The sequence below is a fragment of the Panthera uncia genome, chromosome A2, assembly GCF_023721935.1.
Source record: "Panthera uncia isolate 11264 chromosome A2, Puncia_PCG_1.0, whole genome shotgun sequence".
Lineage (NCBI taxonomy): Eukaryota > Metazoa > Chordata > Mammalia > Carnivora > Felidae > Panthera > Panthera uncia.
The window spans coordinates 141,329,851-141,349,849 of NC_064816.1; the positions used below are offsets into that span (position 1 = coordinate 141,329,851).

General features: G+C 40.4%; 1 protein-coding gene across 1 annotated transcript in view; it reads right to left on the reverse strand.

Annotated features, from left to right (window-relative positions):
- Positions 1-19,999, reverse strand: part of COPG2 (COPI coat complex subunit gamma 2) — an 88,956-nt gene that overhangs the window by 60,605 nt on the left and 8,352 nt on the right. Inside the window, exons 5-6 of the mRNA XM_049642998.1 lie at positions 8,869-8,948; positions 117-192 (exon numbers count right to left, since the gene is read on the reverse strand). Coding sequence (XP_049498955.1) covers positions 117-192; positions 8,869-8,948 — 156 coding nt within the window. The remainder of the gene's footprint in view (positions 1-116; positions 193-8,868; positions 8,949-19,999) is intronic.

The window sequence follows — 19,999 nt, forward strand, 5'->3', positions numbered from 1 at the left end:
TTTCTCTAATATTGAAGATTCACAGAGTCAAGACTAGGGAATCCTATTAAATTTACGGCCACCTGTAGCTAAACACAGTGTCCCCTTTGATGCCCCGGTAAACAAAGAGAACTTACATCAGTGATTCTGCAGAGAGCCCTGATGGCTGGGCCTCGGTACACATCTTCTTTTCCGGTCATGTCCTTAGTCAGACTAAGAAAAATCAAATGAGTTACCATGAAATCAATTGATATCTCTTCTGTGGAGTCCACCCCTAGCTAATTCCCATCGTCCCCATAATTATCTTAATGCAGCTATGAATTCAGCAAATATTCATTGAGTGTCTTCTTTGGATAAATATTAAAACGACTGGATAGAACGCTGTCCTAAATCTTAAGAATATAGCAGTGCGCAAAACAAAGTCTTTGCCTTCATGGAGCTAATGTACTAATGCGAAGAGATAATATATTACATACATGAAATATGATTTTAGATACTGGTAACTGGCATAAAAAATGAAGACAATGGAATAGCGAGCCACCGGCTGAAATCCCCCAAATCCTAAAAACCCATCAGACCAGACAACTCCTTAAAAGAGCCTGACTAAAATGATTAACTCACGAAGTCGTGCTCCCTCTCACAGGCACAGTTTTCCCCAAATGACAGCTGTCTATGGCTTCAGACCTCTCTATGGGGTTTCCAAAATAAGCAGAGGAGTGTGGACAGAGCTACTGAATTCCACATCCATGCTTCAAAGAGGTTTTTGGCCTTTATGCATCATTCACCCTATCTTCCTGTCCCTGTCCTCTGTGTTTAATCTGTCCCCAGAATGACTATCCATCCCCTCCCCACTCACCTCCCCCTCACGTAATCCAAAATGGCCTCCAACTCCAACTCACTCCACCAGGATGCCATGACGAGAAATTAGTGGAGAACTGATAGTCCTTCAATGTCTTTATTTATAAGAGTATTTTCATAAACTTTCAAAACATTCAGAGAAATATAAAATACAAAGTCTAAGCTGGGCCTCACCGACCCTAGACAGTCTCTGTGAACAGTTGCTTATGTTTTCTTAAGGAACTTCTAAAAAAATATATACGACCATAGAGACGTTAAAATGCATGCAAATGAATCTCCACTCTTCTGGCACCTCCCTTTTTCACTTAACATATTTTAAGAATCTCTCCGTATTGGCAGACTTTAAAAAATTGTAGGTATCTGTATATTTTTAAAAACCCAAAATATATCTAAAATATCATTTTAATGGTAACACAGATTTCCACTGTTGGGATATAAATAACTTATCCATTAGTCTTTTTCACAGATATTTGCATTTTTCCAATTAGATAAAAAGTGAGGCTTGGCAGGTTTAGTATCTTCTGAGGTCTCGCTCCTCGGCTTCTATGTGACATGAAAGCAGCCATGCACAATACATTTAAAACAACGGGCATGGCTGTGTTCCAATAAAACTTTATTTACAAAATGAGGCAATAGTTCTTGCCACGGGCCAGAGTTTGCCAACCGCGGCTCCGTGTCTTAGTTTGGGCTGCCCCGACAAAGGCTTACAGACAGGTAGTTTGTTTGGGAATGTGTTCGAGGGAAGGGAAGACAGAGAGGTGAACAAAGAAGGAGGGTACTTAATACAAAGGAATTTTCTCTAATGGGTCACTGCCACAGGCAACTGGTTATTTGATGAGCCATCTTCTGAGGAGGCTTATGAAATACATGTTGGAACCACATTTCCGAGGGATGAAAAGGAAAGAATTTATCCACCAGCTCTCAGCCACTGGCTGACAGCTAACCCCAGAGCGTTCTCTCCCCATTTGGTTAACATTCACATGTTACCTCCCACATGTGAGTTCCAAGTCAGGGCCCAAACCGGAGCACCAGGGAAACTGGGGGGCAACCAACAGAACACACAGCGCGTGCTTCAGCAAGGCACTGTTCACGCAGGTGAGCTGGCCCCTGTACAGAACAGCTGACCACGAGCACAGCTAGGATCAGAGAGAAGGCCTGAGGCAACAGCATCCAGAACAGTCTATCCTTCACGTCCGTCAAATTTGAACATGTCCTCCATTAAATCTAACCTGTCACTGAGCCTTCAAGATGGTAACCATCCACTATTTCTACAAGAGATTGGAAAATGAATGGCACATGGTATAATCCTTACTGCTACCACTCATTCCGCAGCTGTGATTGACATCCACCACATCCTTCCCACAATCACCCAATTCTATATTCCCCTCACGCTTAGCCAGCACTTGATCTCATCTTGGTCAGGTGTCTGATAGGTGACTCAAACCTTTATCTCCAAGGATCTGAGCTCTTTGTTGGAGATTTACCATGGCTGGACCATTGGCTGTTCCCCATCCTCTACTGACCATGGTCTCAGGCATGAACACATCAAAATATACGTAAGTAAATAGTACCTTGAATTCTAGATACAGTCCTCTCTTCCACGTTTGTAGAGCAACAAGCCTAGCTCCTGATAGGGATCAAGGTCAACTACCTCTAGGAGGACACAGCTCCTTTCTTTACCTGCTGGTCCATCAGCATCAAGAATCCAAAGCGACCCAACAGTAGTCATCATTTTAAATGTGCAAACTGGCTCACTTCTCTGCCCCAGGACTTCTCAGACACTGGAGCGGGTGGTGCCTGTGGTCGCCAACTTGTCATTCGGACGTGTGGATCCAGAAGTGTGGGGTATCTCTGTGCTGAAGGCAATCTTCAAACAGCAGGAACCAGGAGTCAATGGGTTAAATGCCTCCCCCTGTTCATCACTGAGAACACGGTCTCTTGAGAACCAGCGCCTTTGACTCACATTCAGGGTGGGGATGGGAAGCATGACTTCTACAGGCGGGCCACTAGTCCTACTTTCACCTCTCGATTCCTGGACCCACCTGTTGTATTTATTGGTGACAGTATCATACGCTGGCCATCAATTTAATGCACATACTTCATCCCAGAGGAGAACCCTCCAACTTCACAGGGTCCCATCGCCAAACTACTACCTCAACTGAGCCACCATTGCATTTAGGCTATCTGCTCCTGACAGAATGTGGTGAAACTACCGGATCTCTTGGTCACGAGCCCACCGTCACACGGCTTTTGCCAAAAAATGAGTGGCGAGGTCACGTAGGATACCATGAACCTAAGAAACTGTACCCCTCGGATCTACTGAAAACCCATGGATCATCTTCTATGATGAGAAACTTATGCAATCAAATGTATCAACCTTTTCTTTCACTGCCTCTGGAACTGCAGTCCTAACAAAGCTTTTCCCTACAACGAGGTTAAAGAGGAACACACTCCTGTTCCAGCACTTGTATGCTTCCATTTTGAAAGTTTACAGTCTTTCTCCTTTTAGAGTTTATTCATGGATAGGATGTGACATATGGATCTGATTTTGTCTTTTCCCAAGGGACTACTCCGTTGTCTCAGCATCACATATTAGAAAGCACCCCAGTGTTTATCCCAGTGATCCGAGATGCCACCCGTTGTCATATACTACATTTCTATGTGTATTGGGGTCTAATTCTATACATTCGTACCAAAAAAACCTCTGACGATGTAGATCAGCATGGCCATGGTGACACATTACAAAGTCATCACACAATTTTATTCCCCTGGTCTGTCCATCCATGTGCCAGGACCATACTGCTTTAAGGGTCCAGGCCTTAATGCTTCACTGACTGGGAGAGCTCCCAGTTCTTCTACAGTTCTTTCCTGGCTATTCTTAAATATTTGTTTTTTGACTGAAACTTTAGTATCAATTTTTCTACGTTCATAATATATGGCCTGTGGGCTGCTCCACTGAGACTGCATTGAACTTACAAACTAATTTAGAGAGGACTGAAATCTTTCTAATGTTGAATTGATCCATTCCAAAACATTGATAATTGGTCGAGTGTACCTGGAGCCTTTCGGGGCTTTAAATTATTCTTTCCTCTTGGAAGTCTTCTGCGTAAGTTTCTCTAAGGTGGCTATGCTATCCTACACCCCCCTACAACGCACCTGGCCTTGGAGCAGGCTCTTTGACTTTGGTGCTGTCGGGCTTTGTGGTTTGAACCTAGATTCTAATGGGTATGGAACGATATCTCACTGGGGCTTTAATCTGCATTTCCCTGATAATAACATCAAGAACATTCCACGTATTTATTGGCCACTCATATACTCTTTTGTGAGGTGTCTGCCCTCAGGTTTTCTTAATCACCATGGTTTCCCAGCAAGGTCACATCGTTGTCTACATGTGCTAAATGGCCGTGTCTAGTTTTCTATTCCTGCTGTAACAGACGGCCACAGTTGGTGGCCTAAAACAAAATTTTATCAACTTACGGTTCCATGGGTTAGAAGTCCAATGTGGGTCTCATTGGGCTAAACTGACTGTGTCAGTGGGGCTTACATCTACCTCACAGACAAGATTCATGCACCCCCTCCCAAGTTCCCCCCAAATTTCATCGCTTTACAGCACCAACCTAGAGTCCAGAAGCTCATCTACATCCCACGGATTCAAAACCCCTGACCTTATCATCAAAATCCTCTCAACTAGGTATGGGGCAGACTGGGTAGCCTCTCTCCTGAGGCAAAATTCCTCTCCACCGGTGGGCCTGTGAAATTAGAAAACAAGTTCTCTGCTCCCAAAATACAACGGCGGGACCACCCCAGGATAATAGTCAGACATTCCTGTTCACAAAGAGAAAATGGAATGGGGAAAATAAATAAAAGAAAGTCACTGGTCCCAAGCAATTCTGAAACCCAGCCAAGCAAGCTGGAAAAGGTTTCGGATACTGGGCAGAATGCTCAGTCATTCTCCACTCCATGCTCTGGTCCTGCTCCCCTGCCCTCAGGGCCATCCTTTCGTTTTCATAAAGGGCAGCATGTGTTTAAAGCTGAGCAGTCTTTGGGGCGCCTGGGTGGCTTGGTCGGTTGAGCGTCCGACTTCGGCTCAGGTCATGATCTCATGGTCCGTGAGTTCGAGCCCCGCGTCGGGCTCTGTGCTGACAGCTCAGAGCCTGGAGCCTGTTTCGGATTCTGTGTCCCTCTCTCTCTCTGCCCCTCCTCTGTTCATGCTCTGTCTCTCTCTGTCTCAGAAATAAATAAACGTTTAAAAAAAAAAAAAAAAAGCTGAGCAGTCTTCGGTCTTCTTGGCCTATATCCTGCTGTAGAATTTGGGACCCGGGCAACTTTCTCTCACTTTGTCCTCCCTCTGTCCCTTTCAGTCCACGCTGGCGGTGATGCTGGTTAAGATTCTCAAGAGCCCTGTGGGACTACCATATACGTACAGAGACTCACTCCATTAGACCAGAGCCTCACCACAGATCTTGCCTAAACAACCCCATCTCTATTTCCGGCTTCTGCTTAGATGCAGAGGGAATCTATGAGTCACACCCTTGATCTCTTCAGAGTGTTTTGTGTGAGTGAAGACTCTGACCTTTTCATCCTCCTGGGGTGTTAGCAAAAGGCTGTAGAGTAACTCCTTTGACTTTTCCTTTAGAGCACACTTTCCTACTGAATCTCTTGATGTTTGCGTCCTTTGCAATTGGGGCGGGCTGAGAATTTCCAAAAAAACTCTTGATTTTTTTTTTTTTTTTTTTTTTGTATAGTGGACCTATAACCCATCAGTTTCAAGTGCACAGCATAATGATTTGGGATTTGTAAGGAACGCCTGGTTCTTTCACGGGTGTCTCCTCGATTTATTTCTCTACTCTCGCACGTGTTACCATGAGTGGCAAAAAGAAATCAGGCCGCACCTCAACACTGGAAATCTCAGTTAAACAGCCAAGCTCACGAGTCCTGATTTCTGTATAACTTCAGGGCACAATCCTAAGCTCTCTGCCACCACAGGACAAGGGTTCCCTTCCCTCCAGGACCTAAACGCCCTCCTCATCTCCTTCTGAGCCCTCCGCAGCGGCGCCATTAACGTCCACATTCCCGCCAACGATCTCTGAATTCTCTACCATGATCAGTGTTTTCTCTACTCCTCACTTCTTTCTGAGTCTACCATTCATTAACATCCTGGTTTCTACTAACGTTCTGTTCGAGGCCCTGTCAGCTTTTTCTGTCCTGCACCCCCAAATTCCTCCCGCATCTACTCATTGCCCAACTCCAAAGCCATTTCCAGAGTCTTAGGTACTTGTTACAGTAGCACCCCACTCCAAGGTACCAAAACCTCTAGTGGTTTTTTCCCCCTACTTTGAGAGATAATTGGCATATGACACTGTACAATTTTTAAGCGCACAGTGTGCTGATCCGATACCCGTACATGCCACAAAACCTATTCCTTTTCTACTGCTGCTGTGACAAATGACCACAAACTTAGAGACGTAAGACAACATTCATTTCTTTCTCTTAACGGTTCTGTAAGTGAGAAACCCAACACCGGTCTCACTGGTGTCGGCAGGGTTACATTCCTTTCTGAACTGTAGGGTGAATCCCACGTCCCTGCCCTTTCCAACTGCTAGAGGCCACTCACATTGCTTGGCTCCCGGCCCCCTTCTTCCATCTCCAAATCCAGCAACATCGTATCTGCGCCCTGCTCCCCTCATCCCATCTCTTTCCTGACGCTTCTGCTTCCCTCCTCCGCTTTTAAGGACCCTTATCCTTATAGGGCCCACCTGGATGATCCACACCATTCTCCCTACCTGCGGAGGGGCAATTTCATTTCCCCTTTGCTGCGTAATGTGACATATTCGCAGGTCCTGGGAATGAGGCCAGGGATATCTTTGGAGGGCCATTATTCTGCCTACTACATCTACTAATCACTTGAAATGAGCCAGAAGCAAACCATAATTCATGGCAGCCTAACGGGAGTCAGAGGAAAGTACTAACAGCTAAACAAACAAAAAACCCTAATCTATTTTTAATTTTTCCAATATTTAGTGACTATCGCAATCTAAGTGAAGATTTTCTGTTTGTTACTGGTGGCAGATATCGTTAGCTAACTAATCCGATACCCGTTTCCAACCCCTTCTCCCCTGCCTGCCCCTAATACTCGGGCTTTAAAAGCTAAACAGTCACTTTCCTGGTCCTGACGATAGTCGTAGAACACAGCTGTGTCAAATGAAATCTAAAAATCGCCTTGGGAAAAGCTATTGCATACCTGATAAAAGAGGCAGATGGTGCTGGCCCTCCCTGGCCCCTTTCCCGGCACCCCTCCCACCTTGAATGGTGCATTGCCAGTCATTCAGGCACCTATTTTGCGACAATGTGGGATTCGAGAAACACCAGCCCTCGCGCTGAACTACTGAACCAACACTCTATGCCTAGTGACTACATCGGGCTTTCGGTTCTTTCCAGCTGAAAGCCTTACTAACTGCAACTATATTCAATACAACTGCCGGTTAAAGACAAGCGCCCTCCTCCGAAATTTATTTTGTTACACAAAAGCCAAATTTACTTAAATGAATTATAGTTAATAATTAGGAAGGCAATTCTTTTTTAAATAACATTTGGGGTGTGTGTGTGTGTGTGTGTGTGTGTGTGTGTGATACATACTCCTTCTACGACAACTGGAAATCAAAATTTTACAGAAAACAAATAGCCACGATCCCAAACACCCAGAGAGAACCTACTGGTAATACATTAGTATATTTCCATCCACATTTTTTTATATATGTACATAAAATATTTTTAAAAGGGAGACTATATAAAGTACATAAACTTGAATCCAACTCTTACTCGGCACTTTTTGAGGACTTTTCCATATCATTAATGTTTCAAAAATATTTTCAAAAAATTAAAGTATCTCCTAATCTGATAACATGGTTGATTAAATAACATTTAAGAATGGCATATATTTATTTTATCCTTTTTGCTAGTATAAACAGTGTTGCAATGAACATTATTATATATGTCTTCCTATGCTATCTCTGATTATTTCCTGACCATACTTCCATCGATGTGGCATTACTGGGTCAAAGCGATAAACCCTGGGCAACTGCATGGCTCAGTCGGTTAGGCGTCCGACTCTTGGTTTCGGCTCAGGTCACGATCTCACGGTTCGTGGGATTGAGGCCCTTGTCGGACTCTGCACTGACAGAGTGGAGCCTGCTTGGGATTCTCTCTACTTTCTCTCTGCCCCTCCCCCACTTACACGTGTTCTCTTTCAAAATAAATAAACATTTAAAAAACAAACCACAAAGGGATAAACCTTTTTAAATGTTCGACAAATGTTGCCTAACTGCTTTCTAGAAAAACTGAATCAATTTATTATTCTGCCTCCTGTGTGTACAAGAATATCAATCTCCCTTACAAATACCTACTGCCTTTTTTCTTCTTTGCCAATTTGATGGGTAAAATTTTATAACTCACTGGAGTTTTTAATTTGCTTTTTTTGGGTTATAGTGAGAATGACTAAAAACAATCAGGTCCTTTCCATTAGTTATTTTATGAACGATCACTTGGAATTTTTTTTAAGTTGAAGAGTTCTTTACATATTACATATACTAGCTTTTTAATATACTTATTGTAAATATTTTGTGTCACTGTGTCGTTTACTTTTTGGTTCTGTTTCCATATTACAACGAACCTTTAAAATGTATTAGCAAATCTATTAGCATTATCCTTTGTGACTTTGCTTTATCACATAGGCATGGTTTTCACATGATGACAATCACACTTTAGGAAAGAATGCTTTAAGATATATACATATAATAACATATATATATTAATTCATATATATGAATTAACTTATATAACATATATAATAACATATATATAACATATATAACATATATAATATATATAAATAACATATATGTAAAATAATGTATATATATTAATTCCCATTGGCTTCCTTACAGTCAAAAAAGTAAAATTAATAGAAAAAGAACAACAAATACTCCACTAAATATAGAAGTACCCCCTCCTAGGTTCTGACCATTCGCATACCTGCTTGTGACAATGATCACATCCTCAGAGATTGTAGCCATTTCTTTGATAGTAAGATAGCACATTCTTCTCAGTGTTTGCTGCAAAATTATTTATAAAAGGCAGCAGTTATTCATAAGGAAATGGTTCTTTACACTATTTGAAGTGAGAGCCCCAAGTAGATATATTTAGAACATTATTCTGAAAAAGGTTCTCACCTACCCCAAAAAAATCCTTTTAAAAATACCTGGATGAGACAACATTCAGAATACTACTGTTTCCCAAACAAGTAACTGACCGGCACACATCTAGGTGAAAATTTTAAAATCCAGTTAATTATATAGAGATCCAAACTTTGACAGTGTGAATCCAAAGACATAGATTTCTCAAAGTGTTAAAGGCTTATCCTAGAAAATGTATTTTTAAAATTCTTTAAATATATATGGGGCGCCTGGGGGGCTCAGTCGGTTGAGCATCCGACTTCGGCTCAGGTCATGATCTCACAGTTTGTGGGTTCGAGCCCCGTGTCGGGCTCTGTGCTGACAGCTCAGAGCCTGGAGCCTGCTTCGGATCCTGTGTCTCCTTCTCTCTCTCCGCCCCTCCCCCGCTCATGCTCTGTCTCTCTCTGTCTCTCAAAAATAGATAAATGTTAAAAAAATTTTTTTTAATTCTTTAAATATATGGATGGAAAGACATGCAGACTCTGTATCTTCCTCAGTCCAGCAACTTAGATGTTTTTCCTTGAAGTATTTGTGCTTGTATAACCAACTTCCACTTTCAAGTATCAAGATTTCTAGAAGGATACCTGGATCCGAAGTAACTGTTCACTTACCAATAGTAAAGTTTCATCGACCTTCCTCCTCCCCTTCCCTCTGGTTTATTCATACACTACGGACACCGGTTCCTCTAGCTTGTCTGGCCTCGTTCCCTACCAGGCAACGTCACATTTCTTATAAGCAGTGAAACTCAAAATACATCAGACCCGGCTCCAGACCCCAAGCTGTAAAAAGAACCTGGTGGAGACTAGTGAGCCCATTAAGGGAAGCGAAGGAACTGAGGAGTCTCGTGGTGATTAACCAGGAAAAAATCATCCAGGGAAAGTTTAAGTGAAAAGAGAAAGAGAAAGCCAGGAGGGGTCAGATGAATGGGGCAGATGACAGCCATACAAACCTACTCTGAGAAGAAAACAAAAAATAAAAATCAAAACTTCAGAGCTGAAGAAAATTTGTCCCTCCCCCCCCCCGATAAAAATCTACCGTGAAGTGGAATAAAACTGGAAATTAAAAAAAAAAAAAAAAATTCAGCTAAAGCACAAAAAACGGGGGTGGAGGTGGGGGGGGAAGGGCTCTACACTATTAGTCATCAGGGAAATACAAAAAAAACCATATTTCAGATACTACTTCACACCCATCAAAATGGCTAAAATGACAAAGAGTGACAATACAAAGTGTTGGCAAAGATGTGCTTGTTACCACTAAAACATACTGTCTAAACAAACACACAGAAATGTCGAATGAAATAGGAACACAAAATTTAACGATGTAGCCAAGGGTAAAATCAAGAGCCATTCATGGGTGCCAAAACGGAAAAGCAAACACCTCATAGCCGGAGAAGTACAAGCCCAGGGCCTTACAGGCATAGGATAAAGGATCTAAAGTCTAGAAAGAGTGAGATTCTAAAAGGCACATTCTTCAGGCTCACAGAAAATCATTCTAGATAATGACTCAGAAATCTGGCAAGAAATGAAGAGCAGAAGCGGTAAACAGTGAAGACGGTGTGGTATTGGCTAAAGAATAAACAAATAGACGGATAGAATAGAAGAGACCCTGAGAAATATGCCCGCATAAATACAGTCAACTGATCTTTGACAAAGGAACAAAGTCAATACAATGGAGCAAAGGTAGTCTCTTCCCCAGATGGTGCTGGAACAAGTGGACACCCACATGCAAAAAAAAAAAAAAAAAAAAAAAAATCTAGACACAGACCTTACACTCTTAACAAAAATTAACCCAAAATGGATCACAGACCTAAATCCAAAATGCAAAACTGTAAAATCCCTAGAAGAAAACATAGGAAAAAACCTAGATGACCTTGAGTATGATGATGACTTTTTAGATATAACCCCAAAGGTATGATCATAAAAGAAATAATGAAAAAGCCAGCCTTGTTAAAAGTAAAAACTTCTGGGGTGTCTGGGTGGCTCAGTCGGTCAAGTGCCTGACTTCGGCTCAGGTCACGATCTCCCAGGTCATGAGTTCGAGCCCCATGTCAGAGTCTCTGCTGATAGGTCAGAGCCTGGAGCCTGCTTCGGATTCTGTGTCCCCCTCTCTCTCTGCCCTTCCCTGGCTCATGCTCTGTCTCTGTCTCTCTCTCTCAAAAATGAATAAATGTTAAAGAAAAAAAAAAAGCAAAAACTTCTGTTCTGCAAAAGACAATGTCACGAGGATGAAAAAAAACGCAAGCCACAAACTGGGAGAAAAATGCCTGTAGAACACATACCTGATATAGGATTGTCACCCAAAATATATAAAAACCTCTTAAAAGTCAAAAATAAGAAAAACAACTTGATTAAAAATGAGCCATAGACCTTAAGACACTTCACTTAAACAGATAAACAGATGACAAATAAGTATATGAAAATATAAGTATTAAAATGTAAGAGTTCTTCATATATTATAGATGTACACACTACAGGTCATTTGGGAAAGGCAAATTAAAATAATGAGATACCACTACGTTCCTAATAGAATGGCCAAAATCCAGAACACTGACAACACCAAATGCTGATGAGGATGTGAGGCATCAGGAACTCTCGCTGGTGGGAATAAAAATGGTACAGCCAAGGGGTGCCTGGGTGGCTCAGTCGGTTAAGCGACCGACTTCAGCTCAGGTCATGATCTCGCGGCCCATGAGTTCGAGCCCCGCGTCGGGCTCTGTGCTGACAGCTCAGAGCCTGGAGCCTGTTTCAGATTCTGTGTCTCCCTCTCTCTGACCCTCCCCCGTTCATGCTCTGTCTCTCTCTGTCTCAAAAATACATAAACGTTAAAAAAAAAAAATGGTACAGCCAATTTAAAAGATGGTTTGGTGACTTCCTGCAAAACTAAACATACTTTTACCATGCAATCCAACAATCGTGTTCCTAGGCATTTGCCTAAAGGAGTTGAAAACTTCTGTCCACATAAAAACATGCAAACGATGTCTACAGCAGCTTTATTCATAACTGCCAAAACTTGGAAGCAACCAACGTGCCCTTGAGCAGGTGAATGCATAAACTGTGGTACATCCAGACAAAAGAGTATTATTCAGCACTAGAAAGAAAATGAGCTATCAAGCCACGGAAAGACATGGAGGAAATTAAGTGCCTCTTACTAAGTAAAAGAAACCAATCTGAAAAAGATACACGCTATATAATTCCAACTATACGACATCCCAGAAAAGGAGACAGTTAAAGCATCTGTGGTTGCCAGGGTTTGGAGGTTAGGAGGCAGGGATGAATAGATGAAGCACAGAGGATTTTTCAAGTCGGTGAAAATACTCTGTAGGGGCGCCTGGGTGGCTCAGTTGGTTAAGGGTCTGACTTCAGTTCAGGTTATGATCTTGAGGTTCGTGGGTTCGAGCCCCGTGTTGGGCTCTGTGCTGACAGCTGGGAGCCTGGAGCCTGCTTCGGATTCTGTGTCTCCCTCTCTCTCTGACCCTTCCCTACTCGTGCTCTGTCTCTCTCTCAAAAACAATAAACATTAAAAAATATATAAAAACAAAAAGAAATACCCTTTGTAGCATTTAATGATTATCCACATGATTATGATGTGCCAATGCAGGTTCATGAATTATAACAAATTTACCACTCTGGTAGGGGATGTTGATAACGGGAGAGTCTATGCACGTGTCGGGTCAGGGAGTATACAGGAAATCTCTATACCTTCCTTTTAATTTTGCTGTGAACCTAAAGCTGCTCTAAAAAAATAAAGGCTTTCTTTAAAAAGTGGTAAGGACATGAGTAAATCTCAGTCAACAGCAAACAAAACACCCACCAAAAATGATGTGTTATCATATGTGTATGTGTATAAATGTGCATGTGTGTATGTATAATATACACATGTTTATATATTCGCATACATAAAGAGGTTCTCAAATCTTCCAGGAACAGGTACAAGACAAAGATAAATGTTAGATTCTGAAAGTCAAATATCCATGTTGCAATTTCTAGGGTAACCACTAAAAGAACTTCCAAACTATTATCCCTCTGATGCCCTGTTCATTTTAATTGTCTTTTTTCTCTTTTGGCTTCATTTTGGATGGTTTCTATCTGTCTTCCAGGTTACTGATTTTTTTTCCCCTACAGTCTGGAATCTGCTATGAACCCCATGCAGTGTATCTTTCATTAAAAAAAATTTTTTTTATTGTTTATTTTTTTGAGAGAAAGAGAGACAGAGCATGAGCAGGGGAGGCGCAGAGAGAAGGAGACACAGAATCTGAAGCGGGCTCTAGGCTCTGAGCTGTCAGCACAGAGTCCCACGTGGGGCTTGACCTTGTGAACTGCGAGATCATGACCTGAGCCGAAGTCCGCCCACTTAACTCACGGAGCCATCCAGGCACCCCGAGGTGATACCTTTCTGAGAACTACACCAAACAAAAAGGTCTTTCCACTCTCACTGGTAGAAATACCAACGAGTGCCAGCCCTGCGTTCCGGTGTTCCTTTCTTTGGCCTTGGGCAGTTTCCTTTTACATTTGCACAGATCAATTCTTATCCAAAGGTTTAAGTGGAGCCCCTCAGCAAATTGCTAGAACTATCTCCTTCCTTTCTTGCTTCTCTCCCTCTCCCCCTACTTCCTTCCTCTTTAGTACTCTGCTCTACAAATTTTAGCTTTCTTGGCTTCCTCAAACTCTGTCGGTTTCCTCAACTCAGAGAGATAACTAGGCTCCTTTTCAGTGGGCCCTCCTTGACCTGATACTTGTAATCTGCCTCTGGACATGAGATAACGCTAGGGCTCACTCTGTTTTTCTTTTTTCCAGTTCACAGACCCAGGATGCCTGTTAACCTAATGTCTGAAAATTACTGTGTAATATATTTTGTTTGATCTTCTAGGTATTTGTGGTAGCAGGATAAGCCTCACCCCTTTACGGCACCATGGCTAGTAACAGAACAGAAATATGTCTTCTTTTTTTTAGTTTATTTATTTATTTTGAGAGAGGGCATGAGCAGGGGAGGAGCAGAGAGAGAGGGAGAGAGAGAGAATCCCACGCAGGCTCCACACTGTCAGTGCGGAGCCTGATGCAGGGCTCAGTCCCACAAACTGCGAGATCATGACCTGAGCTGGAAACCAAGAGTCAGACACTTGAACGACTGAGCCACCCAGGCACCCCCAGAAATATGTTTTTAATATCAAAATATATGGTGAATTCCTAGGTACTCTTTTATTATTAATTTCCAACACCAATCCTTTGTAACTAGAGAACACGGTCTGTACAATTTCATTCCTTTAAAATTTGTTGCATCTTGCTTTATGGCTCAGTATATAGTTTTTTTTTTAAAGATTTTATTTTTAAGTAATCTTTGCACACAACGTAGGGCTTGAACCCACAACCCCGAGATCAAGAATCACGTGCTCCACCACTGAGCCAGTCAGGCGCCCCTACAATCAATTTTTACAAATGTTCTTTGTGTTTTGCATTTACATTTAACGTGGATTTGGGTCTACATCTAATCTTATGCTATGATTTATGTTTGTCCTTCTTGATCTTTCTTTCTTTCTTTCTTTCTTTCTTTCTTTCTTTCTTTCTTTCTTTTTCCCCTCCTTCTTATGGCTGGATTTTTCAGCATTCTTTTTTTTTTTTCACACAATTAATTTGGAAAAGAAAAACAATTAATAGAGAAAAATCAATGAAACAAAAAGCTGGTTGTATGAAGAGATCAATGAAGTTTATAAAGCTCTAGACAAACTTCCCAGGAATAAAAGAGAAGATACAATTTACCAGTATCAGAATGAAAGAGAAGACATTACTTCTGATCCTACAAACACTACAAAAATAAAGGAGTATCATGAATAATTTTAGGGAAACAAAGTTCAACAATTTCAATGAAATGAACAAATTCCTTGAAAGACACAAACTATGAGAGCTCACTGAAGATGATAAATAATTTGAACAGACAGCACCAAATCTATTCTTTTTAATGGGGTTAATTATCAAAAGCCTTCTCCTAAAGAAGACAGCTTTACTAGTGAACTCCATCAAACATTTCAGGAAAAATTAATAATGATTCTACAAAAACTCTTCCAAAAAGCAGAAGAGGAAAAAACACTTCCCAATTCATTTTCTGGGGCCAGCATTATTCAAATGCGAAATCCAGACAAAAATATTATAAGAAAAACCTGCAGATCAATATATGTCATGACTACAGACTCAAAAATGCTTCACATAGTTTAACAAACAGAAACCAAAGATTTTATGTTTTCCAGAAGAATAAATAAGTGCATCTCCCCATATTAACATATTGAAAAAGAAAAGGCATGATCATCTAGTGGGTGTAGAAAAAGCAGTTGACAAAATTCAATACCCATTCACAAAAAAGAAATCTCTCAGCAAACTAGGAATAGAATGGAACTTCCTCAACCTGATAAAGGACATCTATGACAAACTTAAGAGCTAACACCATACTTGGTGTCACACTTGGTGGTGAAAGACTAAATGCTTTGTCCCTAAGATCGGGAACAAAGCAAGGATGTCCCCAACCATCACTTGTATTTACCCTGTACGATAGTACAAGAAGACAGTAGGGTAAGACAAACAAATAAAGAGCATGCAGATTGAAAAGGAAAAAATAAATTCTCAGGAGTCTTCCAAAATACTCCTAGAACTAATAAATGAATTTAACAAGATCACAGGAAACAGGTCAATATGCAATTAATTAATTTATAAACTACAAGCAATATGGACGCAATAGTATTTTAAAAGTCTTAACTAGGGTTAAATTTCACCAAGTATATATAGGACTCATACTCTAACTGCTGACAGGAATTAAAGTGACCTGAGCAAGGAGAGACAAATACTGGGTTTGTGTAGCCAAAAAACCACAATAATGTTACAATGTCAGTTCTCCTCAAATTGATCTTCAGATTCAATGTAATCCCTATCACAGTTGCAGCAGATTTTAAATATATGTTACAATGTCAGTTCTCCTCAAATTGATGTTCAGATTCAATGTAATCTCTATCCCAGTTCCAGCAGATTTTAAATAATAGAAACGGAAGCTGATTCTAAAATTCATATGGAAAGGCAAAGAATCCAGAAGACCCAAAACTTGTGAAAAAGGGAAAGAAAAAAAGGAAAATGTGGACTACTTGCTTTAAAACTTACTATAAAGGTATAGTAATCAAGACAGTATGGTACTAGAATACGAATAAACACATGAATAAACACAATGAAACAAGATGGAATGTTCCAGTGTGCCAATGTAACTCAATCATTATCTCTCCCTTCTTCCATTTTGACATGCAACCATTTCAGTACCATTTGTCTAGACAAGACAGTTAAGAGGAAAAGGAGGAGGTGGTGAAAGGAGGTAGGGGAGGGAGGTGAAAAGAAATCCAACCCTTACTTTATATCATATATAGAAACTAATTCAAAATGGATCAAAATGCCGTTAAAAAAAAATTAAAAAAAAAAAAAAGGGGGCGCCTGGGTGGCTCAGTCGGTTAAGCGGCCGACTTCAGCTCAGGTCACCATCTTGCGGCCCGTGAGTTCGAGCCCCGCGTTGGGCTCTGTGCTGACAGCTCAGAGCCGGGAGCCTGTTTCAGATTCTGTGTCTCCCTCTCTCTGACCCTCCCCTGTTCATGCTCTGTCTCTCCCTGTCTCAAAAATAAATAAAACATTAAAAAAAAAAAATTTTTTTTTAAAAAATGGATCAAAATGCCTAGAAAAAAGGCATAGGAGAAAATCTTTGGGACATTGGGTTAGGAAAAGATTTCTATCATACACATCAAAGCATAATTCACAACAGAAAAAAAAAATTGATAAACCGGAATTCATCAAAATTTAAAACCTCTCTTTGAAAGACTAGGGAATGAAAAAAACAAGCCACAGACTGGCAGAAAATATTTAGGAAACATATCTGATAAAGGACTTGTATCCAGAATATACAAAGACCTCTCAAAACTCAAAAATAAGATAATATACAATCAAATTATTAAAAATGGGCAAAAGATATAAACAGATATATCTGTACGAAAGATATACACAAAGCAAAAAAAAAAAAGCACACGAAAAGATGTTTGACATTATTAGTCATTAGGAATATGCAAATTAAAACTACAAAGAGATACCACAGCATACCTATTAGGATGGCTAAAATTAAAAAGAAATCAATTTTAAAAAGCAAAAAAAGACAACACTAAGGGTTAGCCAGAATTCAGAGTCACTAGAACTTTCTAACAGTGACGGCAGAAATGGAAGAGGGATTGGCAGCTTCTTACAAAGTTAAACATGCCTACACCTATCATCTGTGACCGAGCAACCCCAGTCCTAGGAACTGACCCAAGAAAAATAAAAACTTACGTTTAAAAAATTTATACACAAATGTTTACAGCAACGTTATTCGCAACCACTGAAACCTGGTAATAAACCAAATATCCCTCAAAGGGCAAACAGTAGACAAGCTGAGTGAAATAAACAGAAGTGACCTACTGATACAAACAACAGATAAACCTCAAACGCGATATGCTAAGTGACTCAACAGGCTTCATTCATATGAATTCATATCATTGTTATGACTTCCCAGACAGGAAAAACAATGCAGAAAGAAAAAAGACGAGTGGTTGCCTGGGAGAGAGGATGGGAGGAACAGAAGGATGGGAGGAATAGATCACATGTAGAGGCATGAGGGAACCTTTTGGAGTGATGGAAACATTCTAAATCTTGACTGCAATGGTGATGATACTACTGTATGCATTTGTCAAAATTCATAAAACTATACTCTGTAAAGGGTGAATCTACGAAAATTATACTTTTTTTTTTTTTTAATGGAGAAGACAACAGTATAAATGAATGAAAACGCCAGCCACACACTGGGAGGAAATATTTACAAAACACCTCTCTGATAAAGGTCTTGTATCCAGAAAATATAAAGAAAGCTTCCAACTCAATAAGAAGACAAACGACATGATTTCTTTTTAAAGAGTAAAAGATTTGAACAGACACTTCTTCACCAAAGAAGATACACAGAAAGCAAATAAGCATACATCTGCTTAATGCAGTTGTCATTAAGGAAATGCACATCCAACAATGTCACTTCTGGGTGTCAAGCAAAGAAAAGGACAGTAGGTCCACACAAAGACTTGTACTTGAATATTTACTTTTGGTGGCTTTGTTCATAATATCCATCAACTGGAAACAACCCAAATATCCATTTACCTGTGAATGGATAAGGAAACAAGACCACCACCATACGGTGGAATAGTACTCAGTAGTAAAAGTGAAAAACCACCAACACACACACAAACTTGAGTCAATCTCAAAGGCCATAAACTAAGAGAAAGAAACAAGACATAAAAGTCATAAAAAGGCTATATGTTATACGATTAAATTTAAGTGAAATTCTAGAAAATTCTAGAAAATGCAACCATGTTGTCAGAAAGTAGATCGCTGACTTCTTAGATGCTAGGGGTCGAGGAAGGACACAGACAACTAAGCGATGTGGGGGCACATTCTGGGGTGATGGAGTTTCTGTATCGTGACTGTGGAGATGGTTCCATGACTCCACACACTGGTCAGAACTCACTGACCTGTACACTAAAAATTGGTGAATTTTTTTTTTTTTTTACTTTTTTAAGTTTATTTATTTTGAGAGAGAGAGAGAGAGAATGAGTGGGGTGGGGTGGGGAAAGAGAAAGAGGGAGAGAGAATTCCAAGCAGGCTCTGCACTGTCAGCACAGAGCCCGATGCGGAGCTCGAACTCGTGAACCGCGAGATCATGACCTGAGCTGAAATCAAGAATCAAACGCTTAACCAACTGAGCCACCCAGGTGCCCTGGTGAATTTTATAATATGTAAGTTATACTCAGTAAAGCTGTATTTTAAATACTAAAACAAGAAACATTTCCTGTAAGTCAATAAGGGGAATATAAATACGCAAAGAATATGAATAGGCAATTCACAGAGGAGGAAAGTAAAATGGCCACTAAACATAGGAAGAGTCTCAATTTCAGCAATGATCATGAAAATGCAAATTAAAACCACAAAGAGATGCCATTTCACATTCTTCTGAATGTCAAATATTTAGATCTGATAATAAATTGTCAGGAACAGGTTTAAGGATTTGAAGCAACGTCTATATAAATTATTCATACAAGATCAGTTTAAAGATCAATTTGATAAGATCAAATAACTAGCATTATCTAGAAATGCCACGAGTAGGTATCTACCCCAGAAAAATTCTCACCATGTGCACAAGACATGTACATAAACATTATGTATAATATCATTTGGAATAGCAAAAAGGGGGAAGCAACTATTATCTACCAAGGGGAGAATGAATAAATAAATAGAAATACTGTATATTAACACACTGGGATTACATGCAGCAGTGAAAATAAATAAAGTAGATGTATGTGTAGCACGAAGGTAGATCTCAAAACTATTAATTTTGAAACCAGCAATAATAATATGATCACTTATATTTTGAAACGCACAAAAATATTAAGTATAGATTATGCATACAAACAAACGTATGTACTACATATATACAAACATTGATAGGAAGTTACCAATCTCAAGAGAGTAATGACCCTCTGGTAAAGGAAGGCTGGTAAACGAAGAAGCCCCACATGCTGCCAGCAAATTCTCCACCTCTCCTTCCTCCCCCCCAAAAAACCTCAATCCCACGTTCTGCCTAAGGGACCATCAAAATGAATCACAGCATGCTATACGTTATTAGTTACCTCGGTCACTACAAAAAACCTAAAATATCCGGGCCACTATTTGTCACCTGGAAACTTATCCCCATGCAGCTGGGAACAGCGCCTAATGGGACTCTGTCTTCCATCCTTCTCAAATCCCAAACCCTCCATCACACTCTCTGACACTTTCATCATCACTTATATCCTTAACTCTTCTCTGAACACCCCCATCTTGCCTCTAACTGAAAGCTGGCTCCTC